Raw genomic sequence first — 23,724 nt, forward strand, 5'->3', positions numbered from 1 at the left:
GGAGGTTGCTGTGAGCTGTGTGATGCCACGGCACTACCGAGGGCAATAAAGTGAAACTCTGTCTCTACAAAAAAAAAAAAAAAATCATAAGGCCAGGCACAGTGGCCTGTAATCGTAGCACTCTGGGAGGCCAAGGCGAGTGGATTTCCTGAGCTCATGAGTTCGAGACCAGCCGGAGCCAGAGTGAGACCTCATCTCTTAAAAATAGCCAGGCTTTGTGGTGGGCACCTATAGTCCCTGCTACTTGGGAGGCTGAGACAAGAGAATTGCTTGAGCCTAACAGTTTGAGGTTGCTGTGAACTATGACACCACAGCACTCTACCAAGGGTGACAAGTGAGATTCTGTTTCAAAAGAAAAAAAAAAATCATACTGTTACCAATCTTAAAAAGAGTTTGGCTTTGGTTTAGTTCAGGGGTCCTCAAACTGCAGCCCGTGGGCCACATGAGGCAGTGTGCTTGTATTTGTTCCCGTTTTGTTTTTTTACTTCAAAATAAGATGTGTGCAGTGTGCATAGGAATTTGTTCATAGTTTGTTTTTTTTTAAACTATAGTCCAGCCCTCCAATGGTCTGAGGGACACCTGGTTTAGTTGCTCACCACACAGAAAGCCAATTAATAACAATGAGTATTGCCAGGGAATAAAGGGTTTTGCTGTAATTGACATCAGCTGGGAGGCAGAAACTAATTGTCCCATGGTCTCCCTGACTAAATAAGAGTAAGGGCTTTTAGAGCAGGTTGTGGAATGCAGGTCAAGTTGCAAGGGGGTTGAAATCATGGGTCTGCGAATGGTCTGATTCAAGAGTCAGCTGTTAGTGATGGACGTTGGGTTGTCAGGAAGTCATTTATGGAGGCTAAGAAGTCCAAGATCAAGGTGCTGCATCAGTTGAGGGACTTCTTACTAGTGAGGACTAGCAGGGTCCCAAGATGGTGCGGGGTATCACATGATCAGTGAGGGTGCTGAGCTCACTAATGTGCAAACATGCTCAAGGTAACTACTATTATTGTGCTAATTATTGTGCTAATTTTAAGGAGAACTTCTCTGAGGTTCAGAGAGGTTAAGTGACTTACCAAAGTAACACAGCTATTAAGAGACAGTGTTGGGATACAAACCCAGACAGCCTGGCTCAGAACCACCACCCTAAGCTGCCTGCTTCTGTGAAATCTTGTGAAACATGCCACTGCCAACTCTGTAGCATATATTACACACGTAGTCTATGCAATATCCTTTCTTCACCCATCCCCTCCATTGTGCTGGGGCGAGGCTGTTGTCAACAAGGCTGTAGGACACTCATCATATAAACAATTTTTTCAGTGTGCTTTGGACAGTCTCCCAGACCAAATTTCTTGGTCAAAGGATGCAGGCAATTTTAAGACTCTTGCTCCATGTTGTTCAATGGCTTTAGGAAGGGCTGCATCATTCACACACCTGCCGTTAGAGGACAAAAACACCTACTTTGCCAATAGCAAGGGTGTAACCGAATGTGTCATCCCAGACCTCAGGATGCTTAAAGTCTGCAATCCACTTCAGCACATAAGAATTTTCTAGAAAATGATCTGAGAACCATTTTCACAATCCCTGAGCCCCTCAGTCATTCTAAGTTTAAAAAGGAGTTAGAATATAATGCTAGCAAGGAGTTGGGGTGGGGTGGGATTTTCTTTGGAGAGAGCTATTGCCTTGCTGTGAATTCTCCCCGCTGCTTTCCCCTCAAGCCTGTGGGTATCTTTTTCATGAGACCATGGAGAAAGGGGAGTGATTCTGTTCACCATGGGTGGCCTAGCCAACCAGACCCTCACCCCGCTTACCACAGTAGGGATGAGCCATACCTCTGCTGGGGCAGGGAAAGGAATTTTGGAGGGTTGCCCATGTAGACCCCATAGGAAGAGTGGCAGGGGCTCACCTCCGGCCCATCTCAGGGCTTACTTAGAGGGGAGAAGATCCAGGCAGCATAACTGGACAGTGAATGCCACATTCCTTGGGACTGAGGAAGACCTACAAGGATGGAAACTATGAGAGAAGTGTGCCAAGGGCATCTCTGAAGACCTCACAGAATTGACCAAGAGAGAAGGAGTATGCTTTGACCATCTGCCAGGCCTACAGAGCAAGAGGCTGTGGCTCCATGAGAAGTGCCCTGTTTCCTCTGCCTTTCCCCTCTCCAGTACAGAAGCCCATGAGGCCCCCTTTTTGCAAAGGTGGGCGAAGACCCTAGACTGTGGTGGAGACAGGGAGGGGAACAGTCTGACCTTTTATTGAAGATGCAACTACCTTCCTTTTCTCCATGCGGACGTTTGCTCCTATGACTCCCAATTTCAAGTAGGGTCTTCCTTTCTTTCACCAACTCCTCATCCTTTACTTACAGGGGTCCTCAAACTACAGTCCGCAGGCCACATGAAGCGGTGTGATTGTATTTATACCCATTTTGTTTTTTTACTTCAAAATAAGATATGTGCAGCACACATAGGAATTTGTTCACAGTTGTTTTTTTTGTTTGTTTTTGTTTTTGTTTTTTTTGTTTTTGGCCGGGGCTGGGTTTGAACCCGCCACCTCCGGCATATGGGACCGACGCCCTACCCCTTGAGCCACAGGCGCCACCCAGAGCCTCAGGCGCCACCCCACAGTTGTTTTTTTTAACTATAGTCCAGCCCTCCAGTGGTCTGAGGGACAGTGAACTGGCCCCCTATTTAAAAAGTTTGAGGACCCCTGAAAAAATTAGACCTTTTTGGCCTGGGAGTGATGTCTCACACCTATAATTCTAGTACTGTGGGAGACCAAAGCAGATGGATTGCTTGAGTTCAGGAGTTGGAGACCAGCCTGAGCAAGAGTGAGACCCCATCTCTACTAAAAATAGAAAAACCAGCTGGGTGTTGTGGTGGTTTCCTGTAATCCCAGATACTCAGGAGGTTGAAGCCAGAGGATGACTTGAGCCCAAGAGTTTGAGGTTGCTGTGAGCTATTATGCCACATACTTTACTCAGGGCCATAGAGTGAGACTCTGTCTCAATAAAAAAAAAAAAAAAAGTAGTGGAAGATTTGACCTTTTCCAGGAAACCCGCCACCTGGCCCTGGGCTCACCAGATGCCTCTCTGGGCTCCCACATGGTGGTTGCTTCTAGATCTGGCTCCCCACTGGACTGTGGGCCAGTGAGGCAGTGGCCATGTTGACTTTCCACGCACAGCATGTAACCTGCCACTCCATGGTTGTCCTGGCCAATTGTGTGAGGATATCCAAGGAAGGGCAGGGGAGAAAAGAGAGGCCCGAGGTCCTTAAATCCACAGACGGGAAACCTTGGCTGAGCGGTCAAGTGATCCCCTGTTCTACTTCACTCTAGGCACCTACTTTGTGCTCAGAGCTTGACTCATACAAGCTTGACTTTAAGCCATTGCAGAGAGGACCAAGCTGGGGAGGGATTGCAGGCTGCTCAGTCTGTCTGTAGAGCCAAGACTAGCATGACCTGTTGCCAAAGGCAGAGACAAGGCCGTGGGCTGATCAGAAGCTTGTTACAACTCCTCCTGCCCTAGTACCTGTTGGCAGGGATTAAGAGAACATAAAAGTGGGACTGCCTGGTGCTCACACACAGGCACAGCTACCATCTGGCATCTGCAATGTTAACATCACTCCTACCCATGGCTGGAGCTGGACAGAGGATGAAGTGGACTCTCTGTGTGAGCTTCACCCTTGGCCTAGTGGTGCAGACAGCCCTGGGTAAGACTCCGAAGCCTTCCCAACAGTGTCAGTCAAGAGGGACGTGAGGGACCCAGGGACAGGCCCCAACTCAATTGGGCAGTGAATGCCACATTCCTTGGGACTGAGGATAGGTGACAAGGATGAGAACCATGGGAGAAGTGTCCCAAGTAAAGGGCATCTCTGACAAACCCACAGACCTGACCCAGAGAAAAGGAGTGTGCTTTATCCTCTGCCAGGCCTACAGAGCAAGAGGCTGTGGTCTTGTGAGAAGTGCCCTGTTGTTCTGCCTTTCCCCTCCCTAGCACAGGAGCCCACAAGGCCCCCTTTCACAAAGGTGGGCTAGGACTCCAGACTGGTAGGAGACAGTGGGGCAGGGGCACTTAGACAAGGTGTGGCACATGGAGAGCAGCGTTTCATGACATTAATTCATCCACCAGCTGGGAGTGTGCACCACTACTTTGGTCTCTCTGAACCTCAGGCTGCTCTGCAAAGTGGAGAGTGCCTCTCCCACCTCCCAGGCTGGGGTCTGGGGAACTGAGAACATGGCCTGGCCACATACTTCCCTTCATCTCTCTTCCTTTCCTTCCTCCCTCTTCCTTTCTTGCTTCTCTCAAGCAGGAGGCCTGCTTCTGCCTCCCTCTTCCCTACATGGATCTCTTTGCTACATGAAACAGTTCCCCAGTGTCTTTCTTTTAAAAATTAGTATTATAGGCTCGGTGCCTGTGGCTTAAGCGGCTAAGGCACCAGCCACATACACCTGAGGGTTCAAATCTAGCCCAGGCCTGCCGAATCACAATGATGGCTGCAACCAAAAAAAATAGCCGGGTGTTGTGGCAGGCGCCTATAATCCCAGCTACTTGGTAGGTGGAGGCAGGAGAATCGCTTGAGCCTAGGAATTGGAGGTCGCTATGAGCTGTGATACCATGACATTCTACCCAGGGTGACAGCTTGAGGCTCTGTCTCAAAAAATAATTAGTATTATAGCTGGGTGCAGTGGCTCGTGCAAAAAAAAATTAGTATTATACTTTTTACTGTGAAAACAATATAACATACTGGGCAGTGCCTGTGGCTCAGTGAGTAGGGTGCTGGCCCCATATACCAAGGGTGGTGGGTTCAAACGCATCGTTGGCCAAACTGCAACAAAAAAATGCCTGGGCATTCTGGCAGGCGCCTGTAGTCCCAGCTACTTGGGAGGCTAAGGCAAGAGAATCACCTAAACCCAGGAGTTGGAAGTTGCTGTGAGCTGTGATGCCATAGCACTCTACCAAGGGTGATAAAATGAGACTCTGTCTCTAAAAAAACAATATAACACATTAGCAAAAATTTGAGGTATATGATGCATATAACAAGATGCCATCTTCACTGTATAATTGCACGTATTATATGCCATTGTTTTGCTTTTTTTTTTTTTTTTGTAGAGACAGAGTCTCACTTTATGGCCCTCGGTAGAGTGCCGTGGCCTCACACAGCTCACAGCAACCTCCAACTCCTGGGCTTAAGCGATTCTCCTGCCTCAGCCTCCCGAGCAGCTGGGACTACAGGCGCCCGCCACAACGCCCGGCTATTTTTTTGGTTGCAGTTTTTTGGCCGGGGCTGGGTTTGAACCCGCCACCCTTGGTATATGGGGCCGGCGCCTTACCGACTGAGCCACAGGCGCCGCCCGTTTTGCTTTTTTTTTTTGAGACAGAGTCTCACTCTGTTGCCCTAGGTAGAGTGCTATGATGTTATAACTCACAGCAACCTCAAACTCCTGGGTTTAAGTGATCTACTTGTCTCAGCCTGCTGAGTAGCTGGGACTACAGGGCCCACACAATGTCCTACTAATTTTTCTATTCTTTTTTTAGTAGTGATGGGGTCTCACTCTTGTTCAGGCAGGTCTTGAACTCGTGAGCTTAGGAGCAATTCACTCACCTTGGCCTCCCAGAGTGCTAGGATTACAAGTGTGAGCCACTGCGCCAGGCCAGGAAAGGTCTTTGTTTTAATGTGTTTTGGCCATTTTCATAGGGATGGATCCAGAAGCAGAATTACTGAATCAAGGCATCTGAACTCCTTATGGCTCTTGATACATTTTGCTAAATTATTTGCCCAAGGCCTTGTATCAATTTATTCTCCACCGATAATATATGAGAATGTCCTTTTCATTGTGTCTTTATCAGAATTGGGCGCCGTCATTTTTGATTCCTTAGAAGTTCTAACTCCTGGTTTTAACTAGCACTTTATGATGACTAGTAAGGTGGAATATTGTTTTCACAAGTGCTTGCACGTTGCCTCTGGCTGGCAGAACTGGGATGGGGGCCACTCTGCAGCCGCTCTTGTTCAGGGGTCTAGAGCATTGTGCCACATGGTTAGGTGTCTCCAGAGACTGGGGAGCAGACAGAAAAACATCAGAGTCACTTTCTATGTTCCTTGGGCAATTTACATAACCCCCTTGAGCTTCAGTTTCCACAGTTGATGGTCCCATAAAAACATTTGCCCATATTTTAGAAAAATGAGGTGAGATATTATAAAGTGTTAGCACAGTGCTGTCTATAACAATGGACCAGCGAATTATAGCTGTTGACTATTCCATTATGAATGGACCCTGGCCTCTGTCCATGAGATCACAGGTTGGTCACTGCCCCTCTCTGGGCCTCTGGCTCCTCCTAGGGCCTGGGAGAAGCCCATGTGAAAGGGCTTCGTAAATAGCCAAGTGCTACACACAGCAGGGAGGTTTGAGATGACCCTTGCCTATGCTGCCTGGCTTCATGCTTGAAGGGCCACCACTACAGCCATCCCTTTATGCCCAGATATTGCTTATGTAAGACATATGGAGACCTGGGGATGTGGGCAGAGAGGTATTATTTCATATTTATTCTAAGAGCCGGCAATGGTATTGGTGTCCTGGTACTACACATGTGTATGTGTGTATATGCATATGAATGTGCGTAACATGTATGCTGTGGATTCGTATGTTGTAACCTATGTATGACTGTTGTGTGTATCTGGGCATCCATTTGACACTCCTATTTCTGCATATTTCTTTCTTTTTTTTTATTTTTGAGACAGTCTCACTTTGTCACCCTCGGTACAGTGCCATGGTGTCACAGCTCACAGCAACCTCAAACTCTTGGGCAGAAGTGATTCTCTTGTCTCAGCCTCCCAAGTAGCTGGGACTACAGGCACCCGCCACACATCCAGTTATTTTTATTTTTATTTATTTTTTGAGACAGAGTCTCACTACGTCATCCTCGGTAGAGTGCCGTGACATTACAGCTCACGGCAACCTCTAAATCTTGGGCTTAAGTGATGCTCTTGCTTCAGCTTCCCAAGTAGCTGGGACTACAGGCACCCGCCACAACCCCCAGCTATATTTTTGTTGCAGTTGTCATTGTTGTTTAGCAGGCCCTGGCCGGGTTCAAACCCATCAGCTTTGGTGTATGTGTCAGGCGCCCTACCTACTGAGCTACGAGCACCACCCCCAGCTATTTTTAGAGACAGGTCTGGCTCTGGCTCAGACTGGTCTCAAACACTTGCCTCAGCCTCCCAGAGTGAGTGCTAGGATTGATTACAGGCGTGAGCCACTGGGCCTGGCCTGCATATTTCTTTACAGATGAGCTATGTTCATGTATCCCTATGTACATATAAATGCGCATGTACATGTGAGTATTAATGCATAAATGAGCAAGAATGAAAATGCATATACGTATATGACTTCTTCCCAGAACCATGCCAGGAAAATGTTAGCAACAAAAAAAGAAGTGTAGCCATATTAATAGCAGACAAACAGAAATCAAAATAAATGACACATTTCTTGACATTAAATAACACAGAGAAATGGCACATTTAATAGACATGAACTTTTATGTTTTCGATGTAAGATTTCGACGTGGCTTTGAAAGCTTAAATCAAATAATGAGAGAAAAATTCTGAGAAAAACACAAGAAAAAGTGGACAAATGCACAATTGTTATGATCAATTGTCCTTATGGCAAGTGGGCCAGGGTCCCACCTATGGCTGAGTTGTTTAGTTGCTGAACTAGGGTGACTTTCTCTCTTCTCAGGTGCCTTGAATGCCAAAAAACCTCTAGTGGTCACCAAATATGGGATTCTCCAAGGAAAACAGATGCACGTGGGAAAGACACCCATCCATGTATTCCTTGGAGTCCCCTTCTCCAAACCTCCTCTGGGTGCCCGCAGGTTTGCTCCCCCAGAACCCTTGGAGCCCTGGAGCGGAATCAGAGATGCCATCACCTACCCACCTGCGTAAGAGACAGAAAACTGTCAGCTGGAAGGACCCTGAGGAGGGCAGTGAACCCATGTCTGCCTCTGGGTGGGGCTTTGAACAACACTGAGAACTCACTGTGTGACTACAGGCAGGTCTGGGGCCCATTTGGGACCTCAGTTTCCAAACCTGTATAATGGGCTGATTGGTGTAGGTAGTGTTTAAGGTATTGACAGTGCTGTTCTTGATTTCTCACAGGAGAGCTCCAGGCAAGGGGGATGTGGTCACTGACTGTGTCCCAGGACCTGCTGGGGAGCTGAGTTCTCCTAAATTTGTCTGAGGAACAGGGCTCACTCACCACACACACACACATACACACCCACACACAGTGAGCCCTGAACTCTTCCCTCTTTCTGGTGAGTCCCTTGGCACCACCAGCCCCTTCCTGCAGAGGGACTGCCACCTGAAGAAAGCACTGACTCGGTCTCAGTTATAAAGTCTCAGGGTCTTGACACCACCCAAGTCAGGCTCAAGCCTTGAGTCACACCAGCACAACTGGGACAATGACTCCCTTTTGAAGCAGGCTTGGCAGTTTACCCAGAACAAGTGTATTTTCTGTTTATTCAGATTTTTTTAGTAATCCACTGCCCAGAACATTCTGTGGCAATAATTAACAATATTCAGTATTAGTTGGTTAAAGCTGGGTTTAGAAAAATGTTACTTGAGAATTTGGGTGTCAGCTGATAGAAAAACTACAACTACCACCCTCAGTGCCTAGTGGTTAAGAATAGGTTGTCCAGGGCGGCGCCTGTGGCTCAAGGAGTAGGGCGCCAGTCCCATATGCCAGAGGTGGCGGGTTCAAACCCAGCCCTGGCCAAAAACCAAAAAAAAAAAAAAGAATAGGTTGTCCACTTTTAGAACATAACTGACTGTTACTAGAATACCAGGGTATTAACTGCTAGAACACTGGTTGTCACTGAGAGAACCCCAGGCATTCTGAACATTCTATGACTGTTATTTAGAATCTCAAGGATCAAAAGACAGAACATGAGATGGCATTGTTACAACCATGGATATGGAGATCCGGAGTTTGGAAGTTAGGTGTCCACTGTCAATTGTTAGAACACTTGTCAGAACAATAAGTTGTCAGAACAATGGCTTTTCAGAACACGGAGTGTCAAGTGTAGGAATCTGTGGTTTGCTTAGACAACCTCTCTGGGGTGGTGGTTAAGGAGGGAACAGCCGGAGAGGAGGCTGTTGCAGAGAAGATGGTTTCCACCAGGGTAATTACACTGGAGGTGGTAGAACGTGATAAGACTACAAATTTGGCTAGGTGCAGTGGCTCACACCTGTAATCCTTGCACTCTGGGAGGCTGAGGCATGTGGAATGCTAAGCTCAGGAGTTGAAGACCAGCTTGAGCAAGCGTGAGACCCCGTCTCTACTAAAAATAGAAAAACTAGCTGGGCATAGTGGCACTTGCCTATAGTCCCAGCTACTCAGGAGGCTGAGGCAAGAAGATTGCTTGAACCTAAGACACTGAGGTTGCTGTGAGCTGTGATGATGCTAGGGTTCTTTACTGAGGGCGACAGAGTGAGACTCTGTCTCAAAAACTCTAAACTTTTTTTTTTTTTTTTTGAGAGAGAGCCTCAAGCTATCACCCTGGGTAGAATGCCATGGCATCACAGCTCACAGCAACCTCCAACTCCTGGGCTCAAGCGATTCTCCTTGTCTCCCAAGTAGCTGGAACTACAGGCGCCTGCCGCAAAGCCCAGCTATTTTTTGGTTGCAGCCGTCATTGTTGTTTTTGGAGGGCCCAGGCTGGATTTAAACCCGCCAGCTCAGGTGTATGTGGCTGGCACCTTAGCTGGTTGAGCCACGGACGCCAAGCCTCTAAACTTATTTTGAAGGTAGAATTGGATTTGAGCCACAGAGAAGAAGAGGAAACATGGATAATGACTAGTTTTTAGCCAGAGCAGACAAGGGAATAGGGTATTATTTATTGAAATGGGAAGACTAGGGAAGAGCAGGTTTGGGCAAAAGAAGGGTTCATTTTGGGGCAGCGCCTGTGCTCAAGGAGTAGGGTGCTGGCCCCATATACCAGAGGTGGCAGGTTCAAACCCAGCCTCGGCCAAAAACTGCAAAAAAAGGGTTCATTGTGGGTATGTTAAGTTGGATGTGCTGATAGACATCCATGTGGAGAGGCTGGGTAGGTGGGGACTGGAAGCACATTGGTCACTAGTGTGTTGCTGGTGTGAAACCCGGGGCCTGGATGAGAACAACTTGGCAGAGAGAATGGTCAGAAGAAGGACTGAGGGCGGAGGCCTGAGCACTCTCACAATGAGGCCTGGGAGAGAAGGAGGAGCCACTAATGAGGTGGCAGGAAAACAGGGCATGAGAGTAGCCTTAGAAAGAAAGCTGTTGGAGTGGGGGAACGTAGTCAATTATGTCGGGGGCTGCTAGGGCAAGTAAGATGATGATAGAGACTTAGCAAGGCAGAGGTCACTGATGATCATGGCAGGAAGGGCTTTGGTGGTGGGATAGGAACAGAAGCCTCAGCTATTCATAACTGCAGTTCTGGCTTTCCTGGTAAAATGCTAGATGGGGTTTATTGGGCACTGCCTATGTATGTTAACTGCTGCCAAGAAGTCAAGCAAGAAAGACAAAAACAATCTGCAAAGATTGAGATGAACTGCCTGCTGGTGACTTTGGAGAGACTGGGTGGGAGTGGAGGGAAAGACAATCTGTTAAAAAGCCACGGCACTCTACCGAGGGTGATAAAGTGAGCCTCTGCCTCTACAAAAAAAAAAACAAAAGTTTCACACACAGGGCAGCACCTGTGACTCAAAGGGGTAGGGCTCTGGCCGCATATGCTGGAGGTGGCAGGTTCAAATCCAGCCCCGGCCAAAACTGAAAAAAAAAAAAAGTTTTACCCCAGAGAAAGAGAGATAGGATAGTTGCTGGGAATGTGGCTGGGAGATGGAAAATTTGAATCAAGGCGTGTTGAAGTGCTGTTTGAAGGACTGAAGAAAATGAGCTGGTGATGCTCTGGGAATAGGCTAGGACAAGAGGAGAAGGGAGCAGAGGAATGGGCAGACAAGTTCCCTGAACTCAATCAACTGTTATGAGAATAGTCACTCTAGAGGTGAGGCAGCAGAACAGCCCACGCTCCATAAATACCCCAAATGTCCACATAGTACAGTCTTGGGCCCAGGCCAGGACTCAGATGAATCCACCTGCATCTCTGCCCTCAGGGACTGTGTGTTCTCTTGGGGAGAAAAACAACCGATTGAATAATGCCAATCAGTACTAAAGTCAACAGTGGATAGTGCTTTGGGAGCATAGAAAGGGAAGTGAGCAGCACAGAAGGCGCCACTTGAGCTGGGCCTTAAACATGAGGCGTTTGCTGGGCAGAGCAGAGGCATTGGACAAAGAAGACAGAGGCACAGGGGCTTGTAGGTGGGAGACAACGAAAAGGGTGGCTGGGAAGATGACTGGATGAAAGGAGGGTCTGGGTCAATGAAGGTGAGTCTGGGCTTTATGAGAGCAGTGGGGAGCAGGAAAGTCTTTTAAAAAAATTATTGCTTGGGCGGCGCCTGTGGCTCAGTCTGTAGGGCGCCGGCCCCATATACCGAGGGTGGCGGGTTCAAGCCCAGCCCCGGCTGAACTGCAACCAAAAAATAGCTGGGTGTTGTGGCAGATGCCTGTAGTCCCAGCTGCTCGGGAGGCTGAGGCAAGAGAATCGCTTAAGCCCAGGAGTTGGAGGTTGCTGTGAGCTGTGTGATGCCATGGCACTCTACCGTGAGCCATAAAGTGAGACTCTGTCTCTACCAAAAAAAAAAAAAAATTATTGCTTGTGGCTCAGCACCTGTAGCACAGTGGTTACAGTACCAGCCACATACACTGAGCTGGTGGGTTAGAAACCAGCCTCAGCCAGCTAAACAACAATGGCAACTGCAACAACAACAATAACAACAAAAATAGGCAGGCATTGTGGTGGGCACAGAATCGCTTAAGCCCAAGAGTTTGAGGTTGCTGTGAGCTGTGACACTACAGCACTCTACTGAGGGCAACATAGTGAGACTCTGTCTCTAAATAAACAAATATGTATATATATTTGTTTGTATTGATACCTCATAATTGTTCATTTTAGGGACTGTTTTAGGAAGGGAAGTGACATGGTCAGCCAAAGTGTGGAGGGCAATTTGGGAAAGGAATGTGAAAAGGTTGGAGCACTCTTCAGAACAGAGATGGTGATGGCCTTGACAAGGCAGCAGTCCTGGGGTGGGAGGAAAGGGGCCATGTTCTAGAGCTGGAGGCAGAAGGGTGACTGGTGGGGTAGGGGGACGTGAAAGACAGGGAGGTGCCCAGCTCTGCCTTGACAGCAAGCACCAACAGTGTCTTCAACAGGAGCTGGGAATTTCTCCCAGGGCAGACCCCTGGGGTGAGGCGCGAGGCAGAGGGAAGGTTTTTAGGGAAGGCAACCTGCTTTCCCATCCTACACCCTAAGGCTAGTGGCGACCTCTTGGACACTGACACACGCACACTTGCCCCCACAGAGGCTGCCTAGGCTTTGCTGAGGAACCTGGGTTGAAACCATTTGCTGCAGCGGCCTCAACTCACATCTTGCCTGCAGGTGTCTTCAGGAGTCCTGGGGGCAAATAACCTCCATGTACTTTAACACGCGGAAACATTACAACTGGCTGCGCTTCAGTGAGGACTGTCTATATGTGAATGTGTACGCGCCGGCACGCGCACAAGGGGACCCTCCGATGCCGGTGAGTACTCGATCTTCAACTACTCTCCCTCCTACTCTGCCACCCCACCACCCCCACTCAGGCCACAGCCTTCTCGCCCAGGTGATGGTATGGTTCCCGGGAGGCGCCTTCCTCGTGGGTTCCGCTTCTACGTACAAGGGCTCCGAGTTGGCCGCCCGCGAGAAAGTGGTGGTGGTGTTCCTGCAGCACAGGCTCGGCATCCTGGGCTTCCTGAGGTGGGCGGGGCCAAGTCTAGGGGCGGGGCTCTGGGCGGAGGAAGCCGGGACTGGGTGGGAGGAAAGGGCGTGGCTTATGGGGGCGGGACCGCTTGAGGAGGGTGGCAGAGGCGGGTCCTGATGCTTGGTGGAAGGGCGGGCACTCCTCCTCTCAATGGGACGGGCCTAACTCTGAGGAAGGGGGTGTGGTCGCAGGACTGGGTCCCAGAGAGGCAAGGTAGGCAGGTGGGAATCCTATGCACCTCCACTGTGGAGGCCTAGACCCTGACCATGAACTCTGCGCACCCAGCACGGGCGACAACCAGGCCCGCGGGAACTGGGCGCTGCTGGACCAGGTAGCGGCTCTGCGCTGGGTGCAGGAGAACATATTGGCCTTCGGTGGAGACCCCAGTTCTGTGACCCTTTTCGGCCAGTCGTCCGGGGCCATGTGCGTCTCAGGATTGGTGAGTGCAATGCCCGGAGGGACCCAGCACAGAGGCAGGCCAGTGTGTTCACACGAGTGTTTCCTTCACTGCACAGGCACCTGTGCAGATATGCGTGTACATGAACATGTCTATCACAGACTTGCCCTCAACCCTGACAAAGGTACCACCTCTCACAGCCTAGTGTCTGCACTTATGGGAAAATCAAACCCCCAGAAGGGCAGTGCTGAGACTTGGGATAATCAGCACCTCCCACCTTCCCCCAGAGCTCTAGCCCATGAACAGAGTCTACCATCTGCCCCCTGTGCAGGGCTGGGCCCACAGACCAGGCCTCCGAGTCAGGGGCCTGAGTTGGAGACAGGGCCTTGCCTCTAGTGGGTGACTGCTGACCTGGAAGTTTCCTGGAATGTGGGTGTAAGGTAAGCTGCTCTGTGAGGGCCAAGTGGCTGGGAAATGAACACATGACATGGGGCCTTGCTGGCCCCAGTAATAATAATACTCAACACCTGAGAAATTTCTGTGTGTCAGACACTCTTCTATGTACCTTGTGGGTATTCATTCATTTAATTCCCTCAGCAGTCCAAAAAGAAAAGTAGGGTTTTCGTCCCCATTCTCCAGATGAAGAAACAGGCCTGGAGAAGTGAAGCATGGAAAGAAGTAAAAACATGGAAAGATTTTAAGCAGGGAAGAGAAATGATCAGATTTATATTTAGAGAAATGGCTCAGTCTGCTGCATGGGACTAGGTGGGTAAGAAGTAGGAACAGAGACTTACAAACCAACTGAGCAGGGGTAGGTATATCTCAGAGGATATCAAGGGAGCTGGTTCTAAAGCAGAGGCAGGAAGAATGATATAAAGCATAGCTCAGAGTGATAGAGGAGGCCAGATGCACAGGATTGAGGCAGCTGGGGTTTGGGGATGAACAGAGGAGATAGGGAAGGGTGTTGGGTGGATGGTGTGGGGTATGGGCTACCACCCAGATGAGATGGGCTGGAGCAGATTTAGGGCACATGAAGTCTGAGGTATCCAAGGGACAGGATGGGATGCACAGGATGTACTTTTCCCCCAAACTTGGGCAGTGGAAAGAGCCTAAGAGCTGTCAACATGGGTAACTGGGGCTAGGGAAACCATGGGGTTCCACCCACCAGCCTCTCATTTCTAGTCCCAAAGCAGAGAGACCTCTTCTCTATACCAGAAGATCTTTTCCCACAATCTCAAATCCCTTCTGGAAGCTCAGAGGGGTTTGGGCTTTATCACAATGCCCACTGCACAGACCAGAGGCAGAAAGGCACCAACTCTAGGTCTAGAATAGCTACCTAGGACTCCTGACACCCTCTCAGCTGCTTGCCCTTCCTGGTTTCCCTCTAGCTGCCCAATCATGGCCCAAGTGGCCCTACGTGGGCATATCATGGGTGCCTCACTCCCTACCTTGACAGATAATGTCACCCCTTGCCAGAGGTCTCTTCCATAGGGCCATTTCCCAGAGTGGGACTGCAATACTCAAATTCTTCATCACTCCTGACCCACTGAAAGTGGCCAAGGTGGGTGCCTCTCCTCCCCCAGCAAGGAGAGAGGGTTCAGCAGGAGGGGCAAGATGGAAGTACTCCCAAGCTTCACCCCTACCGCTTCTTCTCTCTACAGAAGGTTGCCCGCCTGGCTGGCTGCAATCATAATAACACACAGATTCTGGTAGAGTGCCTGAGGGCGCTCTCAGGGGCCAAGGTGATGCATGTGTCCAAAAAGATGGTAAGTAGAGCATTCCAGCTGCCTGAACTGGCTGGCTGCCTGCTGGCCACCCTCCTCTCCTGGTACCCAGCCATACCCAGCTACTTCCCCAGAGACCCTGTTTCAGGAGCATCTTAGGGACACTTCTGGTAACTCTGATCCTCTCCTCTCCTACAGAGATTCTTCCACCTGCACCAGAACTCCCAGGAAGACCCTCAAGATGTAAGCAGGCCACACTCCACAATTCAAGTTTTCTTTTTTTTCCTTTCTTCCCTCCCTCCTTTTTCCCTCCTTCTTTCTTTCCTTCCTTTTTTCTTTCTTTCTTTTTTTTTTTTTTTGGCCGGGGCTGGGTTTGAACCCGCCACCTCCGGCATATGGGACCGGCGCCCTGCCCGCTGAGCCACAGGCGCCGCCCTGTTCTTTCTTTCTTTCTTTTCCTTTTCTTGACAGAGTCTTGCTCTGTTGCCCAGGCTGGAGTGCAGTGGGGCATAATCATAACTCATTGCAATCTGGAACTTCTGGGCTCAAGTAATCCTCCCACCTTAGCCTCAAACTCCTGGGCTCTGGAGGGGGACCTGCTGAGCTGGGCACCCAAGGTCACAGAAAACCCGGGAGGATATATGGGAGGACTAGCTGGAAATGCCCCTTGCTTTGTAGATTACATGGTTCATGACCCCTGTGGTGGATGGTGTCGTGTTCCCAGATGACCCTGTTGTGCTCCTGACCAGGGGAGAAGTTTCACCTGTACCCTACCTTCTGGGTGTCAACAACCTGGAGTTCAATTGGCTCTTGCCTTATGTGAGTCAGAGGGATGCTCACTATAGTGGAGGTAGCCAAGGCTTCTCCTTGGGCAGTGCTGGTACCAGGTCAGATATCAATAGCCCTTCTGGGGGTGCCCTTGTGTTTGGGAGCCTCCTGTAATGAAAACTGGCCAGGAATGATGGAGGAGAGGAGTGTGGCCTCTTGGAGGATTGGGGGCCCCAAATTCTCAGCTCATAGTTTAGATGGCTTATGACATCCATTCCCAAGCCTCCAGCCAACTGCAAACCATGAGGCCTTCCCTTGGGTCAAGGTAGATGCCCCAGGTCAGAATGGCCCCCACCACCCCAACCCTAGCCCTAGCCCTGCTTCAGCTCTGGCCCAGGTGGTAGTGATGGACAGGAGGAGAGCAGAAGGGCAGGATAAAGTCATCAGCCCTCCCTGGGCTGTAAGCTCTGCGTAGGCAAGACATTTAGGGCCTGGTGTAGCTCTGGCCAGAGTCCCTCTAGATCAGTGGTTCTCAACATTCCTAATGCCGCAGCCCTTCTATATAGTTCCTGTCGGTTGCAACCCGTAGATTGAGAACCACTGCTCTAGATGCTCAGGCCTGACCCATATCTGGATCCTTGCAAACAGATCATGAAGTTCCCGCTAAACCAGCACAAAGTGAAAAAAGAAGCCATGGCCAAGATACTCTGGAGTGTCATCACCCTGTTGGTAAGGGCTGAGGCAATAAGGGTACTCACTTTGAACAGGGCTGACTCCTTTTTTACTAGTAGCTATTCCTTGCAAGGGGCTTCCACCAAGGTAGGGGTCTTTCTTAGAGGGCCTGGGGTTTGGCCTGGGATCAGAAGGCTGTTGATGGGCAAGGTTCCCCAGGAATCCCCCAGAGTCATAGGCAATTGTAGCAAAATCAGGTATAAGGATCAGCAGAGAGGGTGGCGCCTGTGGCTCAAAGGAGTAGGGCACCGGCCCCATATGCCAGAGGTGGCGGGTTCAAACCCAGCCTCAGCCAAAAACTTCAAAAAAAAAAAAAAAGAATCAGCAGAGAGGGACATCTTTCCTAGAAAACTCCCCTTTCCCCCTCCTCCAGGCTAAAATGTCCTGAGGGGTGCAAGTCACTGATGGGCTCATCTCTAGCCCAGCTGGCACCCACAGCTTAGGGTAAGTATGGCCTCCCCACTCAGAATATCACCAAGGAGCAGGTACCACTTGTGATGGAGGAGTACCTGGGTGACATCAATGAGCATGACTGGAAGATGTTCCAAAACCACTTTATGGACATAGCTGAAGATGCCTCCTTTGTGTACTCCACACTGCAGACTGCCCACTACCACCGGGGTATGTGGGTCCCCAAAAGTACCTACACTGGCCTGATCCACTCTCCAGCTATGCTACCTACCAGCTGGGCTTACCAACTGCTCACCTACTCTGTCTGCAATTCTGGGCTAGTGTAAGATTTCAAGACACCACAGAGGAGGCAGCATGCTGTCAACTGTAAGAGAAGGGCTGTTCCTTAGTGACAAGGGCAGGATTTCAGCCATCCCAGAGGAGTGGTCAGGGAAGGCTTCTTGGCTTAGAGGACAGACTTTGGGGCACCTTGGAAGTCTTCCCCAGGCCAACTGGGGATTGGGGAACATGTGGGTGAGAGGTCAAATGTAGGGCTGGAGAGGGCAGACACTAAGGACCCTTCGATGCCAGGCCAAGTAAGGAAGGTTTGGAAAAGGGAAAAGAAGGCTACCATTATCCCTGCCACAATCCCATGAATTAGGTTTTAGCATCCTCAGTCTGCAGATGAGGAATTACAGCTCAGAGAAGTTGAGTGATTTGCTGGAGGTCATAAAGTTAATGAGTAGTCAGGCAGTATTCAAATTTGGTCCCTTGATTCTGAAGTCAAAGTGTTTTCTCTTGCTTGATGCAGGTAGGTGGGATGCATGGGGTGATAGGGAAGCCCAGGCTGAGGCCTTTCCTGCAGCCTTCCTCAGTTTCCCTCTTCACAGATGCTGGCCTCCCTGTCTACCTGTATGAGTTTGAGCACCACACTCCTAGTGGCATAATTGCCAAACCCCGCATTGATGGGGCAGACCATGGAGATGAGATTCACTTCATCTTCGGGAGCCCCTTCTCCAAAGGTGCTAAAGCCCTACCTGAAATCCCCAGTGGGTGTCCCGTCTCCCACTTTTGTATGCAGACCCACCTTGCCATTGTCTGGCTACAGGGAGCTAGCCAGTTGGTAATCTGGGATGCTCTCCCAAATGAAAGTCTTCTGCCACAGAAGTGGCAAAGAAAGGAGCAGGGTGTGATGTCAGCACTCCCCACTCTGTCCCAAATATCACATCCCATTCTGCCCCTAGGCCCTTCCGCAGGTGAAGAGCAGGCGCTTAGCCTCCAGATGATGAAATATTGGGCCAACTTTGCCCGAACAGGGTGAGTCTGACCCCATGACTCATCTGGGCAGTCTTTCTGCCCAGTGCTAGACCCAGTGGCTGGCTCCTTTGGATATTAGTCCCTGCATGTCCCACAGGGACTTCCCAGTCAGCCTGACCAGAGTGCCCCTCCTCCCTCACCTTTCCCCAGCCATTCACCAGACTCCTAAATTTCCATCACTGTCCATGATACACACACTTCATTCACTCAAGGATTCAACAGCCATTGCCTGCTGCTCTCTCTCATCCCAGCCCTGGAACTGGGCGCTGGGATTCAACGCTGTTACAGACATGGGCACCATCCTCCAGTAGATCACAAAAATTGGCATACTAAGAGCTGTACTAGGGAGCACAAGGTACTTTGAGAGCAAAGAAGAGGTATCTGTCCCAGCCTGGTGGGCAGGGGAGGCTTCCTGGTGGAGGCAACATCTAAGCTGAGCTTTGACTAGCTTTCTATTCTCCTATGTCTGCATTTTCTCCTACCTATTCTCCTTAGAGGGGTCTTTCTGAAATCACATCTAATCATGTCATTCACCTCCTTCAAACCTTTCATAGCTTCTCTCTGACTCCAGGATAAAGACCAGACCCTTAACCTGGCTTGAAAGGCCTTTCAGAATCTTTCCTGTGTCTTCTCCTTTCCACATCCATCCCCTTCACATACACTATATTTTTACCTAATGCTATAACTGTGCTTTTTCCAAAAGCCCTGGTCTTTCATAACTCTAAACCTGACCCATACTGTTCCCTCTGCATAGAAGTCTCCCCCGACCACACACACACTTTCCTACTTAAAGTTCTGTCTAAATATCGTCTCTGTGGCTAGGTACAGTAACTCATGCCTGTAATCCCAGCATTTTGGGAAACTGAGGCAAGAGGATAACTTGAGGCCAAGTGCTCAAGGCCACCCTAGGCAACATAGAAAGACCTTGTCCCTACAAAAAATTAAAAAGTTAGCCAGGTATGGTGGTATATGCTGTAGCCTAGCTGCTCTGTAGGCCAAGGACAGAGGATTGCTTGAACCCAGGAGTTCAAAGTCACAGTGAGCTATGATCACATTATTACACTCCAGCCGTGGCCACACAGCAAGAATTTGTCTCTAAAATAAAGTGATAGGCTCAGCGCCTGTAGTTCAGCGGCTAGGGCTCCAGCCACATACACTGGAGCTGGCAGGTTCGATCCCAGCATGGGCCTGCCAAACAACAATGACAACTACAACCAAAAAATAGCTGGGCATTGTGGCGGGTGCCTATAGTCCCAGCTACTTGGAAGGCTGAGGCAAGGCAAGAGAATCGTGTAAGCCCAAGAGTTAGAGGTTGCTGTGAGCCATGTGACGTCATGGCACTCTACCTGAGGGTGATACAGTGAGACTCTGTCTCTACAAAAAAAAAAAAAAAGAATTAAAATGATAAATATCATTTATGTATAAAGTCTTCTTGGACCCCAGCTCCCAAGGGGAAAGTAGACGAGGAAAGTATGAGATTAGGAGGCAAGATAAAAACATGAATAATCCTCTCTCCCTCTTCCCCTGGGCAGGAATCCCAATGGTGGGAAGCTGCCCTGCTGGCCACGCTATGACAAGGACGAAAAATACCTGCAGCTGGATTTTACCACAAGAGTGGGTGTGAAGCTCAAGGAGAAGAAGATGGCTTTTTGGACAAAGCTGCATCAGCCTCAAAAACCTGAGGAGCAGAGGCAATTCTGAGGATGGCTATGCAAGGTTTATCCTCCAGGCCTTGGGGAGACAGACCATGGACACATTTGAGACAGGAGTCCTGCCCGCTCCAATCTAGGACCTTTAGGTGTTCCCTAGTATCTCCCTACCAGAGCTGGAAACTTATCAGCCTGTTTGGAGCTCTGGCCTCCTCTGCAGCCTGACTTCACATGATGCCCCAGTTCATTATCTACATTAGATTAGGCCAGACCCTTTCCCCACCACACAATGCCCAGGACAATGCCTCCTCTCCCTTCTCCAAGTCCTCCTACACTTCAAGATCTACTTGCATCCCCTTCTTTTGAGGAATCCACCCAGACCACCACTGCCCATCACTGCACCCAGCTTGTCATTTACCTTCCATCCTGCTCAATCTTGTGCCTGTTCACATTAGCCTGTGGGGCTTTGGGCAGGTTATTTGTGACATGGAGCAAAGCTTTGATACCTTGAGATCTTCTCCGCTGCCCACACTCATCTCCCCCAGGGCCCCTGCAAAGTCTCCACACAGGGATGGTCCTCAATAAAGACATGTTGACTTGACCTGAATTTCTCTGCCTATAAAATGGATAGGGGAAGTGAATGGTGTCTCAATCTGAGTCCTTGGAGGAGGGGAGCATTGCTGCTTGCTCCTTCCTCAGCTGCATCTGCTATGCTACTCTCAGGGGTGCTGCAGCAAAGTTGCCTGGGCTACAAAACATGTGGCTTTTTTTTTTTTCCACAGTCTGAAGTGCACCTCTCAGGACATCAGGACAGTCACATCCCTTACTCACTTGTCCATTGGTTTAGGTCTTAGTGCTGTGTCCAGACCCCTCACTTTCTGGCCTCTCCTGCAACCCCGCCTGGGCATATCCCAGCCTGTCCTGCAGAACTCATTTTGGTTTTTGTGGGGAAAATATAACACAAAATTTTCCATTTTAACCTTTTTTTTTTTTTTTTTTTTTGAGACAGAGTCTCACTTTATCGCCCTCGGTAGAGTGCCATGGTGTCACACAGCTCACAGCAACCTGCAACTCCTGGGCCCAGGCAATTCTCTTGCCCCAGCCTCCTGAGTAGCTGGGACTACAGGCACCCGCCACAACGCCCGGCTATTTTTTGTTGCAGTTTGGCCTGGGCTGGGTTCAAACCCATCACCCTCAGTATATGGGGCTGGCGCCCCACCCACTGAGCCATAGGCGTCACCCCATTTTAACCATTTTTAAAGGTACAGTTCAATGGCATTAAGTACATTCACATTGTCACACAACCATTGCCACTATCCATCTCCAGAACTTTTTTATCATCCAAAACTGAAACTCTATCCTTATTAAACAATTACTCCTCTTGCCCCTAAGCCAGGTAACCACTATTCTACTTTCTGTCTCTGAATTTGACTCTTCCAGATGCCTCATATAAGTGGACTCACGTAATATTTAACCTTTTGTGCCTGGGTTATTTCACTTAGCATAATGTCTTCAATGTTCATTCATGTTGTAGCATGTATCAGAATTTCCTTCCTTTTGGGGCGGCACCTGTGGCTCAGTGGGTAGGGCACCGGCCCCATATACCGAGGTGGTGGGTTCGAACCCAGCCCCAGCCAGCTAAAACAGCAGTGACAACTGCAAGAAAAATAGCTGGGTGTTGTGGCAGGTGCCTGTTGTCCCAGCTACTCGGGAGGCTGAGGCAAGAGAACCTCAGCCCAAGAGAACCTCTAAGCCCAAGAGTTAGAGGTTGCTGTGAGCTGTGATGCCATGATGACACTCTACTGAGGGCAACAAAGTGAGACTCTGTCTCAAAAAAATTTTTTTCCTTCCTTTTTAAGGCTAAATAACAGTCCACTGTATGTATATGCCACATCTTGTTTATCCACTTACCCAGTGATGGACACTGAGTTGTTTCCACCTTTTGTCTATTATGACTAATGCTACTATGAACACTGATATAGTGCCCCCACAGGTTTTATATCCAGAAATACAGTGTTGATTAGGCCCTTTATTACTAGAGGTTCCTGAGTTTCTGGGGGAGAACTGGAAATTGCATAGACCTGTGAGATAAAGGACATCCAATCCTAGATACCCTAGCATCTGAGCCCCAAAAGCACAAGGATGACTGGAGGAGAGGACAGCCCCTTTCAAGCAAACATTTATCTTTACAACCCTATCATGAAGATATTATTATTCTCCTTTTACAGATGAGGAAACAGAGGCACTGAAACATAAATGGTTCTACCGAAGGTCATAAGTCAGTGGTGGCAAAACAAGAATTTGATCTAGTCTTGTCTGACTTACTCTACCACCTCCATCCAGACCTGGAGCAATCCCTGAGGGAGGTGGCCCTCAGAGGAAGTGTGGCAGCTCTACTCTCAGGGGAGGCACAGCCAGGAGAATGTCCCAGGCAGCCAAATAGCCATTTATCAGTGGGAGCCCACATGAGGGCTGGGTGTTCAGTCCCCTGGAAGATAGTCCTGGGGTAGTCAGTGAAGAACTCAGCAGGGGTGGGGTCCAGCTGGGCCTGATTTACCCAACTGCCAATAGGGGATATCTTAACCTGGAGGTCTTGGATACTCACTCTGTGGCCTGCTGGCACAGCCCCAGTTTGGCCCAGGCCTAGCCAAGCTTCCTCCTTTCTCCCCTGCCAAAGTTTCTCTCCTTAACCAAATTCTATTCAAGCTTTTCTGAACTCTTTTTCAACTTTGCCTGAATTTTTAGCAAGAATCCTGCTAAGTCATAACCAGAACCCCTTATTGTAGATATCTATCTGAACACCTTCCACAACTAATAGGGTTCCTTTGTCCTTCATCATCCCCCAGGTGATGTCTGATTATCTGGCCTGCCTTCACCAAGAATCCCTCCCCTTATCCCTGATGATTCCTCTTAGTAATTTTCTATCCACTGATTCCACCTTGCTCTTGGCTATAAATTGCCATTTGCCCATGCTGTATTGGGAGGTGAGCCCAATCTCTCTCATCTAGTGCAAAAAACCCCTGCAGTGGTCCTATGCCTATTTCTTTCTTTTTTTTTTTTTTTTTGCAATTTCTGGCCGGGGCTGGGTTTGAACCCACCACCTACAGCATATGGGGCCAATGCCCTACCCCTTTGAGCCACAGGGGCCGCCCTCCTATGCCTATTTCAAAGGTCCTGAATAAAGTCTGCATTATTGAACTTTTAACAAGTATGGTGAACGCTTTTTCTTTCTGAACACCCTTCCTCAGGTTCTCTCTCATACAGGTCTGGGAAACAGAGCTTCTTCACACAGCCACCTGCTGAAATGCCCTCTCCCAAATTAGAGGAAGGGCAGCTGAGCAGGAGCCAGGGCTCAGTCAGGGTGCAGCCTGGCTGTAGCAGATGTAAGGATCATACAGGACTCTGGGGAAACCCTTGGATCCTCCCTAAGAACCTGAGCCTGGAAGAACTCCAGTGGGCACCCTGGCTGCACAGCCTCCCCATCTACCCAGGAAGTGTTTCTCTTCCTGTCAGCTTCCTCCTCAGGTTACACTGCTGGATGAGGAGGCAGAAGGGCTACCTACTGTTCCATCTCTCTACCTGTCTTCCTGTCCCCGCTCAGGTCCCCCCAACGGCCACCCAGAGTCTTTCCTAAAGCTGCTGCCTGGGCTTCTCCTGCCCCCCCACTGCAAGCGGTTGGCAGAACTCATTAGATCTTGGTGAGGGCCTGATGACCCTTTTGTGGCTTGCCCCCACACAGCCTTCCCATCCCCTGAGTTTAAACCAGCTTGCTTGAACCTTCGCGAGGACCAACGAGCGCGAGCGCAAAGCCTGCTTGGGCCCCACGCGCCGACGCGCCTCCTGCCGGCCTGGTGGCTGCACTCCAGCAGCTT

At 49.5% G+C, this 23,724-nt stretch overlaps 1 protein-coding gene across 2 annotated transcripts; it reads left to right on the forward strand.

Moving 5' to 3' along the window:
* Window positions 1–3,625: 3,625 nt before the first annotated feature.
* On the forward strand, window positions 3,626–20,179 carry CES4A (carboxylesterase 4A). Of its 2 annotated transcripts, XM_053603673.1 has the most exons (14): window positions 3,641–3,698; window positions 7,720–7,921; window positions 12,515–12,656; window positions 12,738–12,871; window positions 13,161–13,314; window positions 14,729–14,833; window positions 14,934–15,038; window positions 15,195–15,239; window positions 15,675–15,815; window positions 16,413–16,493; window positions 16,964–17,117; window positions 17,777–17,908; window positions 18,131–18,203; window positions 19,736–20,179. In XM_053603673.1, the coding sequence occupies exons 1-14, from the start codon at window positions 3,641–3,643 to the stop codon at window positions 19,902–19,904; spliced, it is 1,695 nt and encodes a 564-aa protein (XP_053459648.1). In that variant the 3' UTR covers window positions 19,905–20,179. The 2 variants fall into 2 exon arrangements, with proteins under 2 accessions (XP_053459654.1, XP_053459648.1); XM_053603679.1 differs by lacking the exons at window positions 17,777–17,908; window positions 18,131–18,203 and having other exon boundaries at window positions 3,626–3,698.
* Window positions 20,180–23,724: the final 3,545 nt, after the last annotated feature.

This window comes from Nycticebus coucang, chromosome 2 (genome assembly GCF_027406575.1).
Source record: "Nycticebus coucang isolate mNycCou1 chromosome 2, mNycCou1.pri, whole genome shotgun sequence".
Lineage (NCBI taxonomy): Eukaryota > Metazoa > Chordata > Mammalia > Primates > Lorisidae > Nycticebus > Nycticebus coucang.